At 52.6% G+C, this 16,750-nt stretch overlaps 1 protein-coding gene across 2 annotated transcripts in view; it reads left to right on the forward strand.

Annotated features, from left to right (window-relative positions):
- PFKP (phosphofructokinase, platelet) overlaps nucleotides 1-16,750 on the forward strand; it is a 66,554-nt gene that overhangs the window by 39,310 nt on the left and 10,494 nt on the right. Inside the window, exons 11-16 of one of the 2 annotated variants that reach the window (XM_028825933.2) lie at nucleotides 2,091-2,155; nucleotides 3,302-3,371; nucleotides 3,556-3,702; nucleotides 7,098-7,168; nucleotides 9,129-9,216; nucleotides 10,252-10,404. In XM_028825933.2, the coding sequence (XP_028681766.2) occupies nucleotides 2,091-2,155; nucleotides 3,302-3,371; nucleotides 3,556-3,702; nucleotides 7,098-7,168; nucleotides 9,129-9,216; nucleotides 10,252-10,404 (594 nt within the window). The remainder of the gene's footprint in view (nucleotides 1-2,090; nucleotides 2,156-3,301; nucleotides 3,372-3,555; nucleotides 3,703-7,097; nucleotides 7,169-9,128; nucleotides 9,217-10,251; nucleotides 10,405-16,750) is intronic. The other variant, XM_028825935.2, reaches the window with a different exon arrangement.

Raw genomic sequence — 16,750 nt, forward strand, 5'->3', positions numbered from 1 at the left:
CGCAAGAGAGATCTGTGGACAGAGTGGCAGGGAGGCGGGTGTGAGAGAGATCTGTGGACAGAGTGGCAGGGAGGCAGGCGTGAGAGAGATCTGCAGGGCAGTATTTTGTAGGGGAAGGTGGGACCTTCCCAAACTTCTCCAGTTTCAGCCACTTCCTGTCCTCCTATCCCCAAGGACATTCAGGTCTGTGATGGGACACAGGGATGACTCTGGTCACCCGAAGATACACCCACCCTTCTCGGGCCAGGGAGCTGCCATCTGCAAATGAACAAAGGGAAAAGCAGTTCCGGCTTTCCAGGCATTGTTCAGTAGTGGAGGTGACTGTGAAGTTAGCTGCATTCGAAGTTTATTTTAGTTTATTTTATTATTTATTTATTTATTTAGACATGGAGTCTCGTTCTGTTGCTCAGGCTGGAGTGCGCTATCTTGGCTCACTGCAAGCTCCGCCTCCTGGGTTCATGTCATTCTCCTGCCTCAGCCTCCTGAGTAGCTGGGACTACAGGTGCCCGCCACCAAGCCCGGCTAATTTTTTTTTTTTTTTTGTATGTTTAGTAGAGACGGGGTTTCACCATGTTAGCCAGGATGGTCTTGATCTCCTGACCTCATGATCTGCTCGCCTCGGTCTCCCAAAGTGCTGGGATTACAGGCATGAGCCACCGCGCCCGGCTGTTATTTTTCAGAGTTCATTCGTGACTCCTGTTTTGTTGGGTCTTTCCAGTGACCCTGAGGTAAATGCCTCTTAACACACACAAAGAAGTCATGAAGCAATCAAGTCAGGGACTTGTTGAAAGTCACCTTGGAAACATAATTTCCAAAAGCCCAAGGGAGAAAATAGTATTTGTGTGTATGTGTGTGAAGGCTTGTGTCTGTGTGTGTGTGTATGTATGTATAGTGTGTGCATGTGTGTCTCTGTATATGCATGTACATGCAGGTTTATGCATATGTGTGTGTTTGTGAGTGTGTGAGGTAGTTTGTGTCTGCATGTGTTTGTATGTTTATATGCATGGGTATGCATGTTTGAGTGAGAGCTAGTGTGTCTGCATGTTACCCTGTGTGCATGTATGTTTATATGCGTATGTGAGTATGTGAGGTATTGTGTCTGCATGTCTGTGTGTGCATGCATGTTTATATGCATGTGTGTATGTGAGGTAGTGTGTGTCTGTGTGTGCAGGTATGTTTCTATGCATATGTGTGCATGTTGGTATGAGTACAAGGTAGTGTGTGTCTGCATATTAGTGTGTGCCTGTGTGCATGTGAGAGGCAGTAGGCTTAAAAGGCTCAGAGCACTGAACGACACGCAGTACATGTATTTTGAGCCTGTGTCTCATGTCTCTGCTTGTCTAGAGATGATCACGGTCGGTGTCACTTGCCCTGACCTTGAAACCACCCTTGTGTGGCTTTGTTGTTAAAGCGGAGGGAGCCACTACTGTGCACCTGTGCACCTGCTGTTTGTCAGGCGTCTTCCTGAGGGTCTGACATGTTTGAATAACCTTAGAGATTGCTGGAAGGAGGAGTATTTTTCTCATCTTACAGAGGAGGAAATTGAAGTTTAGAGCAAGAAAGAACTTGCCCGAGATCTGACGTTGCCCGGGGCTGCCTGGCATGCATCACTCCTAGCCCTGCATCCGGGCCCCTCTGCTCCCCCGCCCGCCGTGACCTCACTCCCGTCCCGCATCCTCCAGTGAACTGGTTGTTTTGTTTTGTTTTTCCCCACCATAATCAAATTGAGAATTCCTTAGAACCATGCCTGAGAGATTTCATTTCCTCCGGCTTTGTTCTCTTGGGTTAAATCTTCACAATGTTGTGTCCACAAACAGCAGGTGACACCTCCTCTTTTTCCTCAGAAGCCTCCTGAGCTAAGCAGACCCCAGGGCTCTGACCTCACAGCCGGGCAGTGAGGGGCTGGCTGCCAACCAGCATTAGGTTATACTTGGTGGCCGGTCGTCTAGACCATTAACCCTGGGGCTGCCGGCAGCCTGGGTCAGACTGGAGAGGGCTGGTGGGAAGGACCGAGCCAGCCTCCACCCACCCCATCCATGGTGCACCAAGTTCTGACACATTCTTTCTTCTTTTCATCATTGTTTTAAAAGACTCAGGATGTGCAGAAGGCGATGGACGAGAGGAGATTTCAAGATGCGGTTCGGCTCCGAGGGAGGTGAGGTGCTTTGGAGAAAGCTCTGCCCTGTCGGGAACACACACCCCTCGGGCCTGGCCACTGCAAATGTGCTTAGGGGTTGTGCTTATTCCATGTCAGTCTGAAAACTCAGAAAGTCAGGCAGGACTCACAGCACCCCTTTTGCAGTAGCAGGCCCTGGTGACTGGTTAGAGAGAAATCATTTTCTAAAGTTGCCATTGGTCCTTTTTGGCAAGGTGGTGGTGGTTTAGAAGCTAATGAGATTAAGGCACAAGGTGACATGTGGCCTTTTAAAAACAAAACAAAACAAAAAACGGAGTCTTCTTCTGTCACCCAGGCTAGAGTGCACTGGTGCCATCTCAGCCCCCTGCAACCTCTGCCTCCCATGTTCAAGAAATTCTCATGCCTCGGCCTTCCAAGGAGCTGGGACTACTGGCGTGTGCCACCATGTCCAGCTAATTTTTGTATTTTTAGTACAGACGGGGTTTCACCATGTTGGCCAGGCTGGTCTCGAACTCCTGACCTCAAATGATTCACCCGCCTCAGCCTCCCAAAGTGCTGGGATTACAGGCTTGAGCCACCGCACCCGGCTGTGGCCCTCGTTTTGCAAGAGAAAGTTACGGAGTGTAGAAGCATACCCTTTTCGGCCGGGCGCGGTGGCTCAAGCCTGTAATCCCAGCACTTTGGGAGGCCAAGACGGGCGGATCACGAGGTCAGGAGACCATCCTGGCTAACACGGTGAAACCCCGTCTCTACTAAAAATACAAAAAAAACTAGCCGGGCGAAGTGGCGGGCGCCTGTAGTCCCAGCTACTCGGGAGGCTGAGGCAGGAGAATGGCGTGAACCCGGGAGGCGGAGCTTGCAGTGAGCTGAGATCCGGCCACTGCACTCCAGCCCGGGCGACAGAGCGAGATTCCATCTCAAAAAAAAAAAAAAGAAAAAAAGAAGCTTACCCTTTTCTCTCAGTCCATTTCCTCCAGACACGGATAATACCATGGGTCGTGGTTAAGGGCTCTGCAGCGCACGTGGAATCCTGGGGCCTCCTCCGCCTGCCCAGATAGTTGGCAGACACATTGAGTGCTGGCAGACAAGCCGCTTTTCTCTGCGTGAGCCCCAAGTTGTGTGTGGTGTTCCCAACTCTGATCCAACAACACCCTCTTCCTTTAGGAGCTTTGCGGGCAACCTGAACACCTACAAGCGACTCGCCATCAAGCTGCCGGATGATCAGATCCCAAAGGTTGGTGGCCGGCCTCCCGCGATGCCCCCGACCTCTCCTGTGGGCCTCCCCTCATGGCCTCTGCCTCGCTGAATGAGGCCACCAGTTTTCAGGCCTGGCTCGGCATGGGCCGCTGCCACAGCGTGCCGCAAATGGAGCTCGCGTGTGCCCGTGACCCAGTGCTTGCCCGCCTTCTGTTTTGCAGACCAATTGCAACGTAGCTGTCATCAATGTGGGGGCGCCCGCGGCCGGGATGAACGCGGCCGTGCGCTCAGCTGTGCGCGTGGGCATTGCCGACGGCCACAGGATGCTCGCCATCTACGATGGCTTTGATGGCTTCGCCAAGGGCCAGGTGAGTCACCCAGGACGCCATAGGCGGGCAGACCCCCTGGCTCCGAGCACAGTGGAATGGGGGGCCCCCTCCACGGCCCTCACACCTTTTCACGCCTCAGTCCAGGATCCTGTCTCAGTCCAGGATCCTGTGACATTGTGACTGAATGCCTACTTATTAAGGCATTGCTTCTGGAGTGAAATCTCACCCTAAGGTAGGTTTCAGGCCCTCAAATGGAGCCCAGGGTGTGATGTGCTTTTGAATTTTCTGAAAAGGTGCTGGGGGTTGGCAGTGCCTCTGGGGTCTGATGGCCCTGACATTAGGTGAGAAGGAAGGTGGTGTTGTCTCGGAGGCTGCGGTTGGTTTAAACCGTGCACTGGAGGGAAAGTAGGCGGTGTCTGGTGTGCACAAGCACCCACTGAAATACAAACCTTAGTGAACACGGGTAACACCTCTTGACGTGTGCTGTACCCAGTTGTTCTGCGGGATTTACGTGTGTTCACCCATTTAAGCCTCACACTGAATCTAAGATGTTATCCCCATTTTCCTTACAAGAAAACTGAGGCACAGGGATGCCAACTGGGCTGGATGCACGAGGGAGGACTGGAAACAGGATTCTGAGCTCCTGACGGGGGGCTGAACTGGTGGCTCTTTGTTTATCTGATTAGCCAACAAATACCTGCTTTGTGAAAATTTTTTTTTTTTTTTGAGATGAGGTCTCGCTCTGTTGCCCAAGCTGGAGTGCAATGGCGTGATCTCGGCTCACTGCAACCTCCGCCTCCCGGGTTCGAGCGATTCTCCTGCCTCAGCCTCCTGAGTAGCCAAAATTACAGACACGCGCCACCACGCCCAGCTCATTTTTGTATTTTCAGTAGAGATGGGGTTTCATCATGTTGGCCAGGCTGGTCTCGACCTCCTGACCTCAGGTGACCCACCCACCTCGGCCTCCCAAAGTGCTGGGATTACAGGCATGAGCCACCGTGCCCGGCCTCCGACTTTGTGGAGTTCTTATGCTGAGGAATTAAATGAGTGAGCACAGCAGGCACAACTCTCTGGTTCCGTGGAGACTGCATTTTAGACGGGGAGAGAGAACAGTGACTGAGGACCCCCTGCTCTCTGGACAGTGAGCAGTGCTCAGAGGCACGCGGAGGAGGGCCTGCTGGAGTTCCCCCAGACAGCCACGCTGGGGAAGGTGCTCCCAGGCTGCAGGTCAGAGGATGAGCAGGCGGCTCTTGGGACCCTCGAGGGACACTCATCCCAGGCGGAGGGAAAGGATGCTCTGGAGCTGATGCTTACAGGGGCAGGGGCTCCGAGCCCACGCAGGGCAGTGGGGATGGGAACTGCAGGGGCGGGGCCGGCTTGTTTGTGAGCTCGGAGGCCGCGCAGGGCAGTGAGGATGGGAACTGCAGGGACAGGGCCAGCTTGTTTGTGGGCAGCCTGAGGAGGTTGGCTTTTATGTTATGTGAGATTTGGGGTCCTGAGCGGGGACTGGCCCACACCGAGAGCTTTCTAAAGGGACTCTCTGGTGTTCATCGAGGCAGAGGCAGGAGGCAGGGCTTCCAGCTGGGGCTTTGCAGTCACCTAGCAAGAGACGGTGGGTCCAGACGGGCTACTGTGCAGATGGCAAGAAACCTCCAAGGGTCTGGAGATATTGAGGGCACGGAGGGCACATGGGATTTGCTTGCTAAGTACACGCAGGCATAAACAGAGGAGGCAAGAATCACTCCATTCCTGGCCTGAGCACATGGAAGGGGTAGAGTTGCAACTTAAGAGGATGGGAAGCCCTGAGAGACACTGCTTTCAGGAAGGATGAGGAGTAGAGACTCATGAGGCCACAGTGAAGGTGCGTGTCCCGCGGCCGAGGACAGGACTGGGGACGCTGGGTGAAGGTGTGTCCCGCGGCCGAGGACAGGACTGGGGATGCCAGGGTGAAGTTGTGTCCCCCGCGGCCAAAAATGTGCAGTAAGCCGCTGTGTCCCGGCGTCTTCAGGAGGGGTGGGTTCAGCACGTAGGTTTGGGAGGCTTCAGTGTCTCCATGGTAGTTAAAGGCACAGAACTCACAGAGCTTCCCTGAGGGCCTGAGTGCAGGTAGGAGAGAGAGGAGGTCCGGGACTGAGTCCTCAGGGCGCCATTGTTAAGAGTGGGGTGGGAAGAGGAGACCCCAGCCCAGGAGACTGAGGAGTGGCAGAGAGTTAGGGGCGAGACGCGCAGTGGCATCCCCGGGAACACAGATGATCCACCTTCCACCACCGCTGGCCCCCTTTCCATGTTGGCCCATCCACCTGCATCTCAGCTGCAGGAACCGGACGAGGAACCGTTCTGTCCTGGGTGGATCTTGCTTTCCCCGTCTTTCTTGTTCAGACTTGTAAAGATTAATTGACCTAAAACTGGTATTTGCTTTATTTAAAGAAATATTGCCTTCAAAACTGATTTATGTGAAAAAAAAAAGCCTGATTTATATGGTTCTGTCAAATATATATATATATACACACACACACACACCTTGTACAATATTTACCTTTTGATATAGAATGATCTTTTTTCTAATGTAATTTACCTGGAGATCTCACTGCAGCATAGCAGTGCGTCCGCCAAATCCGTGAACTTACCCGGAATCTTGTGACCGGAAGCTTCGGAGCTGGGGTTCGAGCCCCACAGGTTCTCCTCCCGCGGCCGTGCCGTCCTCGCAGTCGCATCCTCTTTCTGTGATTACATTAGTTTGCTTAGTAATCTGTTTTCCTTTTCTTCTCCCTAGTTTGTAAGAAAAGAAATTTTCCCTTAATCTTTTACCAATTTAGAAACCATCATGTTACTTTTAATTGCCGGAGGCGGGATATGGGGAGCGGCGTATCTCACACGTGGCTGGGGGTAAGATGCAGAAGCCCTGACAGGCAGGGAGAATGCAGCCCCTCTGCTGTTCTTCTGTTTCTCGCCTTGATTCATCCAGGCATCGCGATAAATGCTGTCTCACACGCCTCTCGAATCTTTTTTTTTTTTTTTTTTTTTTTTTTTTGAGACGGAGCCTTGCTCTGTCGTCCAGGCTGGAGTGCAGTGGCGTGATCTCAGCTCACTGCAAGCTCTGCCTCCCCGGTTCGCGCCATTCTCCTGCCTCAGCCTCCTGAGTAGCTGGGACTACAGGCGCCTGCCACCACACCTGGCTAATTTTTTGTATTTTTAGTAGAGACGGGGTTTCTCCGTGTTGGCCAGGATGGTCTTGATCTCCTGACCTCGTGATCCGCCCGCCTCAGCCTCCCAAAGTGCTGGGATTACAAACATGAGCCACCGCGCCCAGCCTTGCCTCTCAAATCTTTACCGGAATGCAGCCTGTTGAAAAAGCACAGAAAGCTGTTTTTAGTACTTTCTAACTTGCCTTTCATTGTTCACTTTAGCTGTTTCATTCTGTGTTTGCACATTAGATCAAAGAAATCGGCTGGACAGATGTCGGGGGCTGGACCGGCCAAGGAGGCTCCATTCTTGGGACAAAACGGTAACTTCCAAATCTCAACTCTATGACCTGCTTTTAAGGAAGAAGGAAGAGCCGTGTTCTGGAAGAGAATTGCTAGGTGCCGATGCCGCTTGCGATTCCTGTAAAGGCGTCCCTAAGGGAGGGGTGCAGGTAGTTACCGGTCCTCCCTCCAGTGGAACTGCCTGTGTTCCAGGGAGCTGGGGATGCATCCCAGGGCGTAAAAGAGATGCGGAGGTAACTTGGAATGCCTTCCTCTAATTCATATTTCCATTCATTTGAAGAGCCAACTGGCAAGCCTAAAGCCTCCACTTGGAGGTCATAAAGATGAGTGGTGTCACAGAGCTGTGGAGGCAGCACTCTAAGCAAACCCTAAAGCAGCCTAGATAGCAGGTAGCATTGGTGGGAACCTGCTCAGTGGCCCTGAGCAGCTGTGACTCGAGGCTCAGATTTCCACAGCCAAAGAAAGGACCCAAGGAATTCTAGTCTAAAAATCTCTTTTTCGGACCTATAGTAACTCTTGCGTCCCTGCATCACTGGGGACGATGGAATTTTCAAATGTAGATGAAGCCTGAGTTCTTCTCACCTTTGATCATGTCAGGGGTGCGAATGTTAATGTCTGTCATCACTGCAGATCACGATTTCATATGGAAGGAAGGTGGTTTTTGGCAAATATAATAAATGATGGATTCCACGTAATTCTGGCTTATCGTTCCAAGGGAGTTAGCTGCACCCTTTGCTTTGCTTTACAGCCAGGACCCTGGTACTCCCAGCCACTGCTGGGAAGCCTCAGAGCTGGGTTAGCTCTGCGGCTGCCTCCTGGCTGTTCTCATGAGCTGTGCATGTCGGTGGCCCAGACGGTAAAGCTCTAGGTAGAGGCAGATGCATCCCTCGGTGTGCGTCCTGGGGCTGAGGACTGGCCGCCGACTCCCCGGGCGCAGGTGCTTGATAAGCTGGCCAGGGCGTTGCCCTCGAGGATGTAGAGAGGACTCGCTGGCTGTTCTGGGCTTGTCCTGAAGAGGCTTAAGAAACCTCACCTTAGGGGCCAGGGTAATTTTGCAAGTAGCTGCATCCATTTGTCTGCTCTGATGGCCAGGCCTGAACATTTTTGCCTTATAAATCTACCAAGAGTACAAGTACTTCACTTCTTCCAATCAACATGAAACCTTTGGGTGGGTTTGGGATGGGATCCAGGGGGCACACAGTCTGGTGTTGCACTTGTTAGCCCTGTCATGTGCCATTGGTGATAGCATGGGGGAGGGAGAGCAAGTATGAGCAGATGGGATTTTAAATGAGATCAATAGTGGATAATGCATACGTAAGTTATTTGGAAACTGGAGATTTCCATTTAAACAATTATCGGGCCGGGCGTGGTGGCTCACTCCTGTCATCCCAGCATTTTGGGGGGTCGAGGTGGGTGCATCACCAGATCAAGGGATCGAGACCATCCCGGCCAACACGGTGAAACTCTGTCTCTACTAAAAATACAAAAAATTAGCCAGTCGTGGTGGCGGGCACCTGTCGTCCCAGCTACTCGGGAGGCTGAGGCAGGAGACAGGAGAATCACTTGAACCCGGGAGGCAGAGGTTACAGTGAGCCGAGATTGCACCACTGCACTCCAGCCTGGTGACAGAGCGAGACTCCGTCTCAAAAGAAAAAAAATGATCGTTAATAATTATGTTTTTATTTTTATTTTTTTCGAATGGGGCAGCAGAGTTCTTTTTAGGTCAAGGTATCAGCTGAAATGCTTTATTCCGTTTTCTCGTTAAAACACTATTTCGAGATGAGATTCCTGATCGTTCTGCCGTCTGCCAGCCACAGTGGCCTGCGTGAAATGGCAAACGTTTACCGCTCCTTAAAACCACAGACTAGGGAGGGAGGCCGGGTGGGGACCAGCGTGGTTTCTCGGGTTCCCAGCGTGATGTCCCGCGGTCTGCGTGGAGTTCCAGGTGTCTGACGTCATTCTCCATTTGGCTGTTTTCAGCATTCTCCCGGGAAAGTACCTGGAGGAGATCGCCACGCAGATGCGCACGCACAGCATCAACGCGCTACTGATCATCGGCGGGTTTGAGGTACGTTTCCGTTTCTCTCTTCACCCGCTTGCCAGTCTTGCGGGTGTGAGCCGCGCCCTGTGTTGGCTAAACATTAAGCTACTTGTTGGCTACTGGCCACGATCCGAGATGATAGGTTCCCAGACCAGCTGCCACTGGTGAATTGTAGAACGGCAGAATAGCAGGTGGTAAGACGTGGCCTACGAGTGACCCAGTTCCCAATAAAGTAACTTAACCAAGAAGCAAAAGCTTGACTCCTGAACTGGGACTCATCTATTCAGTGAGCTCTTGATGTATTTCAGGTTTGTGGAAGTCATTCTCTCTCTTGAGTCCAGAGTCCAGTGGCTACTTAGAGAGTAAGGTAGTTATACCTAGAATTTTGTTTAAAATCACATTTTGGACTATAGACCCTAATATTTTTCTATTCAGTGAAGATTAGTCCCATGGTAACCTTTCCATTTACTTTTAGAAAAAGTAAGAACCAGCGGGGCGCAGTGGCTCATGCCTGTAATCCCAGCACTTTGGGAGACTGAAGCAGGCAGACCACCTGAGGTCAGGAGTTCAAGACCAGCCTGACCAACATGGTGAAACCCTGTCTCTACTAAAAATACAAAAATTAGTCGGGCATGGTGGCAGGTGCCTGTAGTCCCAGCTACCCAGGAGGCCAAGGCAGGAGAATCGCTTGAACCCGGGAGGCAGAGGTGCAGTGAGCCAAGATTGCGCCACTGCACTCTAGCCTGGGTGACAAAGCGAGACTCTGTCTCAAAAAGAAAAAAATAAAAACAAAGTAAGAACCTCAGAAATGAGACTCTTACCCATGAGGGTTTAGTCTTCTCACTGATTTTGTCCTTCACCCTTTGTGCTTAGAACCTGCTGATCCTTGTATTCTTGTCTGTGGTCTTAACGCGACTTTGTGTTGGTCTCGTAGTGGTTTCGTGACGCCCTACTGTGCTCCCTGTGTGCTGTGGTGGAGGTGGCTCTCCCTGAGGCTCTCCCAGCGAGACCCCCTCCTCCCTGCTTCCCTCTCGCCCCACAACTCCCACGCTTGTCTGACAGGCCTACCTGGGACTCCTGGAGCTGTCAGCCGCCCGGGAGAAGCACGAGGAGTTCTGTGTGCCCATGGTCATGGTTCCCGCTACTGTGTCCAACAATGTGCCGGGTTCCGATTTCAGCATTGGGGCAGACACAGCCCTGAACACTATCACCGACGTAAGTCCGTGTGCGCCCCGCCAGGCGGGCGCCGGCTGACGCTAACCTGAGGGCCCCGGCCCTTTTTATCTACCAGTGTGCTAGAAACAGCCTTTTACAAATACCCTGAATGAGAGCTTCTCGTTCTTTTTTTCCCCCTAGAAAGTATGTTTTTAGACTCTGAACATTTTTGATCTCACTCCCAAAAAGTTTTACTGCCTTTTCTTCTGTGTGGCCACCGGCAGGGACGTAGCGGGTCCGGCAGGGACGTAGCGGGTCCGGCAGGGACGTAGCGTGCCCAAGACCCCAGGAGTGCCCGTGAGTACCTGCAGCGCTCAGGAGGACTGGGCCGCAGTCTCCTGTGATTGCGCCAGCATTAAAATCTGCTTTTTTTTTTTTTTTTTTTTTAATGCTGAGCCTAAATTTTCTTTAAGCTTCCAATACCCATTATGACGAACCCCTGCCTTGATGCTGAGGGTTGAAATTGAAGTGAATATTTTATAATTGTAGTCATTGCCCTGAACGCACCATTGCAATTGTTATCTCTTTGGTCTTGGCTGTTGACCTCATTTTCCCCTTTGTAAACTGAGAATATTAAATTACATCTAAGGCAACATTGGGGCTAGTTTAGTTTTTTTGCCAAGAGACAATAATAAAATATAGAAATATATTCTTCTGTTTTTTGTTTTTTGTTTTTCTTTGTGAGACAAGGTCTTACTCTGTCACCCAGGCTTGAGTGCAGTGGTGTGATCTCGGCTCACTGCAACCTCGACCTCCTGGGCTCAGGTGATCCTCCCACCTCAGCCTCCCAAGTACCTGGGACCACAGGCACATGCCGCCATTCCCGGCTAAAAGACATACACGCCTATCCCCATGTTTGTGTGTCACACTTGGTGATTCACGTGGGAGTCTGCAGATCCGTACCTAATGCAGGAAGCATTTCATTTTTTTAAAATTTGATGTCTAAAATTTTTCAGTAATTCTCAAGTTTTAATTTTTCTTGTGCGACTTAGTTCTCATGAATATTTTTCAAAGTTTTTTTTTCTTTTATAAACCCTTGGCATGAAACTTATTTCTAGCACTGGTAAATAAAAAAACAAGCTTTTAACATACAGCTCATATGGTAAGTAACGCTTAGCACTCCTTTCTTGCTTTTCTGATCATCTTAAACTTTCTTCAATTTCTTTGCGAAGGAAACCTGCCCAGGTTTTCCCGTGTTCACTGGCTTTGGGGGGGCAACTTTCACCTTATTTTTGGCAGTCACTAATCTCTGACCTAGACGTTGCTTCTGTAATTCTGGTGACAGGTGTCACGGCTTTGCTGCTGCGGGGCTGGCCCGGCTCTGAGGTGACCTTCGCGCTGGAAATGTGAACATGAGTGTCTGTTTCACAGAGGGGATTCCAGCATGGCTTTCACTGCTCTTTCACTGGTTTTAGCTGGACTTTTGGGTCTGTGAAAGTTGGGTGTGCAATGGGAGGGATTGAAGCTTCTTTTTTCCCTAATTGTTACCTATTGGAACTTGCCCAGAGGGAATGGGTGGGGAATTTGAGAGCAGTCACTGCAGTTAGCTGAGCATCTGAAGATGTGGGACAAAGCTGGTATTGATCTCCCCGTGACTTTTTTTATTTTGAAGTTTCCACACAAAGTATAGATCCTTGTGGTATGTGATGTACACTTTCAGGCATGAAGAAAATCTATCTTTTTAATGCCAATGTCCTCTGCTATAAATAACTTGTTTTTTTGTTTTTTTCAGATTGTAAATATGTAACAAATGTGTAGGGTCAAAATTTGAAAACCAAAATACGTGAGGCAAACACCCCACATATGACCCGTTCCACCCTCTGACTTCCCTTGGAGGGACTGGTGATTTATTATGCAATTGTTTTAAATTCACTTTTTCATTCATTCAAATTTCTCAAAGCTAGGTTAAACAATTTCGTTTTCTTTCTTTTTTTTTTTTTGGAGACAGGGCCTCACTCTGTTTCCCAGGCTGGAGTGCAGTGGTGCAATCACGATTCTCTGCAGCCTCGACCTCCCAGGCTTAGGCGATCCTCCCACCTCAGCCTTATGAGTAGCTGGGACTACACATGCATGCCACCGTGCGCGGCTAATTTTTTGTATTTCTACAGAGACGAGGTCTCCCTGTGTTGCCCAGGCTGGTCTCAAACTTCTGGGCTCAAGCAGTCCCCCTGTCTTGGCCTCTCAAAGCACGGGGGTTACAGGGATGAGCCACCACGCCGGGCCTTAAGTTAACTGATTACAATAGAGAAAGAACTGGAGCGTGTAGTTAGTCGAGCCTCCCGTTGGCCAGGCACAGCCACCTTGGTAAGTGTATGTGTATGTCCTCATTGCCCTTCTGATCCCGAGCTCTGAGGAATGAGGCTGTCTTGGCAGTGCCGTGGTTCTAGTCTCGTGAGGGGTGAGTGATGCCGGCTGATCGAGGTCACCCTGGCGAATGCTGCAGCTGCTCGGGAGCCAGGGCAGGGACGAGAAAGCTGCTGAGGGTCCCTGTGTGGACCCCTGAAGGGAGAGGGACGGAGATGTGAACGTGGCAGCTGTTTTCTCCAGAGCCCTGTTTACTGATGGCCAAACAGCGTGAATCCTGAGGTTTGGATTTGGGTCTGAACTGGGCTCGTCTGGCCGTAGAACAGGAGCTGGTGGCGAGCTCAGGAAATGAGGGCCTGAGGAGACTTGATGTGGATGGCTCTGGGTCACTCCAGCCACTCTCCTGACGCCGTCGGAGGCTGATGACGTGTGGGAGTGAGCGTCTCTTCCCTGTCCGGCCACACCCTCTGTGGCCCTGGGCAGCATTTATGTTTGAGGTCTGTGGATGTCTCCAGTTGTTCAGTCAATTTGGTGATTCTCATGGGGTGACTGTGACCCAGGGGATGTTTGCACCGTCCAGGGAGGTTTCTGGTTAGAACTGGGAGAAGGGATGCTCCCAGCACCTGGGGCTGGAGACAAGGGAAGCTGAGGAAACTCCCTCCAAGCACAGGGCGGGCTCCATAGTAGGAGTCTGGCTCAGGACGTGGCCGTGTTGCGCTTCAGAAGCCCTGGGCGGATCTGATGTGGTGAAGTTGTCATCTTCTTTGGACGCGTGCGACCTCATCCTCACTCGTGATTTCCTTCTTGCCAGCATTGATGCTTAGCTGACGCCACAGCACCTCCGAATCTATGCTGTGCTGGTGAGTGGGTCTTCAGGGCAGAACAGAATGAATGAAATACCTCAGAGCAGGTGTTACACATTCTCAGGATATGGCTGCAGGGAGTTTCGGTTGGACTCCTTTCATTCCTTAGCGCTGGCTGGTGTGTTACTCCGTCCTGTAAGCTTGATCAGGTCACATCAGAAACACAGTAGGTGGGTGCCACGCTGCTGTCAGGTGTCGCGAAGGTGGCGGTGACCACAGCCTTGTGAGTATCCTTGTCATAGTGGCCCCACCACGGACCTAGGGGCCCGGCTGTGTTTGGTCTTGAGAGTTTTATACTTTTCTGGGCAGAGTCTCCCCCGTCTTGAAGCTTCCCTCCCCTTTTTTGGAGACTGAAGGAAGGAAAAAGAGCGATAGGGAAGAGGGGAGAGAGAATTTGCAGCAATGTGGCCATTCCCACAGATTTCAATGTGGAGTTAAGGAGCCGAGACCCCCCACCTGCCCTCTTGTGTGCCTCAGGCCCCTCCTGGCCCCGGGTCACCCACAGCCTCTGGCTTCCAGCGAGAGCTTCTTGGAGAAGCAGCCAGCTCCCCACGGCCAGTCTTGGTCCAGCCAGTCTTGGTCTGTCCTGAGCTAGGGTATTCCACAGTAAAGGAGTGACGTCACCTGTCTGAAAAGCATAAGGAGCCCCCCATGTGGTGGTGCTGACGGGGCCACATCCTGGGCACCAGGCCAGCGAGTATCCCCAGATGAGTGTTTCTAGCTGGGAGGGAAGCAGGCTGGCATTTGGGTTGAAGTCCTGCAAAAACTGCCATGGCCAGAGCCTGCAAGGCAGAGCCTGTACGGAGCAGCCCAAGAGCTGGGCATGTGCTGGGTCTGGGTGGACGTGGAGGCCGTGCCATGGGGTGCGGGGGCCCCTCTCACCGCTCACCTCGTGGTCACCCAGCACTGACCCACCCACCTTACCCTCCTACCCACCACGCTGTGAACTCACCTGCCACGGATCTGCACTCACTGTCTGAAGCCCTCGGCCCACATGGGCTCCTGGCCTTGGGATGCTTTGGGTTGCACCAGGGCTGCAGAGCCTGGGTCGCTCACTGTCCAACTCTCCCGGGGAGATGTGGGCCCCACCCTGTGTCCCAACAGTAGCATTCCTGCAGCAGATGTAGGGATATTCACAGTAAGAGGGACACATCCAACACCATAAATAGTTGGTTTTGCCACCAAGTGGATGACAAAAACACCTTGCTGTGTGGGGCCGCTTGGAGGTGGGAACAGTGAGCGTGTGGACCTGTCCTGCTGTTACCTTGGTTAACACCCTGAGGTGGAGTCTGAAAAACCCCGGTGCACACGGGCTCGAGAACCGCTCCCATTTCTGACACCAGAGCCCATTTCCCAGTGGAACCCCAGAGCAGCAACTCAGGTTCTTGCTTGCCTGTGTGGCTTTGTGTGCGGCTTCCCAAGGGCAGAAATAGCAGCCTCCTGCCGGAGAGGAGAGATGCGGCCCGGGGCTGAGCGTGGCCCGCCGGTAATCCAGCTGCCTGCCTCCTTCCCTGCCTGCGCGCGGGCCGCCTCTGCACGATGAAGGCGGTCACTTGGTGTGGTCCTTACAGCTGTGGGCCCCATCCCACTCATCCTTGCCTGCCTGCAGAAAGCTACGGGACTGGCTTTGCGTTTAAACGTCCTGACCGCCCTGGCCTCCCTTACCCACAATGAGATGCCGAGAGCTGAGCTGTCCCGCTCGTGACTAACTCGCCTCTACCTGTAACCTGCTCTGCTGCCGGCCTCACACCCACCCTGCTGTGCTGCCTGCAGGCCTCCCCTTTCACGAGGACCTGGGCTGTGCCCAGGCTGCCTCCTGTGTTGCCGAGGCCTGTCCTGCTCCCACACGGCCTCCAGAGCTCCCCTCGGCCCCTTGACCCGCATGAACGGGCTTCCCCTGGTGACTCAGGCCCCTCCTGTCCCTTCCTGGACCTCAGCACAGGCCCTGGGGCTGGCAGGTGAGCACCCGGCACCCCCGCTAACCGCTTGGCCCTGCTGCTTCAGGCTTACAAGAGTGCGTGCGACATGGCCGAGGCGCGAGGCCGCCACCAGGAGCTTTGCATCCCCCTGTGTGTGGTGCCGGCCACGATTAGCAACAATGTCCCAGGCACGGAAATAAGCCTGGGCGCCGACACTAGCCTGAATGTTATTGTCCAGGTAAGAGAACCCCGTTTCCTCCCATTGCTTTCTTTCATTTATTTTAGCAATTTGTTTCTTCTGTGCTAAGAATGAGCCAGATTTATTATGACTCTTCCCCCCCACCCTGTGCTAGCTTGGCTTTATGTCGGTCACACTGGCCAGAACAGGGTAAACTTTTTAGCTTCTCTGCCTTAGGGAGAACCTGTGTTTATTGATTAAAAGTGAGATGATATATCCAGTCCTTGGGGTTGTGTTTCTATGCCACCTAGACTAGGGGAGCGGTGAGCACCATTTCTCTGGAGCCTGCCTCTCCTGCCTGCGTTGAGTAGCGAGGCTGCAGGGTCAGCTGTGGGAGCCTGCAGGAAGGTGTTTGAGTGCCTGGTACGTACGAGCTCTGGGACAGAGCCGTGCCCACTGGGGGCCGCTGCCCGGAACCACAGCCTTCCTGGTGAGATGAGAGGTTCTTTAGAGAGCCGAGATCATGCCCTCCTGGGCAGGCAGTTTCACCAACATGTGCTGTGGGAGGAGTGGATTCTGCCGGTCATGGGCGTGGTGCTGACACCCGCATGGTGGCCCCTCCGGTCCCTGATAAGCTGACCCACCTCTGTGGTCATGAGCTGGACATGAGGACCTGTGGGAGTTCCACAGCCTTTGCTGCAGAGAGGGTCCTCACTCAGCTGCAGATGGCACAGTGGCCACCTTGGCACGTGGGGTCATGTCAGTGGCTTGGCCGCCTGGTGCCTCCTGGAGAGCAGCCGCTGGCCTTTACCTTAGATGTTCACGTCCAAACCAGCTCGAGTTTGCGGTGAAAACTCCCAGCCCTGTTGGAGACTCCTTAGTTCAGCTTGGCACAGAACCTCGGAAAACAGCAGTTCTATTCCAGGTTCTTCCTTCAGAACTGAGTTCCAGTGCAGGGAAGGGAGCAGAGGGGCCGTGAGGTCGGCTGCAGCCTCCTGTGCCTCCCACTCGAGCTGAGGACCATCTCTGTCCTGGGCTTCTCCCTGTCGTGTTCCCTGGTGCTGTACTGGCTTTGCAGAGGT

The sequence above is a fragment of the Macaca mulatta genome, chromosome 9 (assembly GCF_049350105.2).
Source record: "Macaca mulatta isolate MMU2019108-1 chromosome 9, T2T-MMU8v2.0, whole genome shotgun sequence".
NCBI lineage: Eukaryota > Metazoa > Chordata > Mammalia > Primates > Cercopithecidae > Macaca > Macaca mulatta.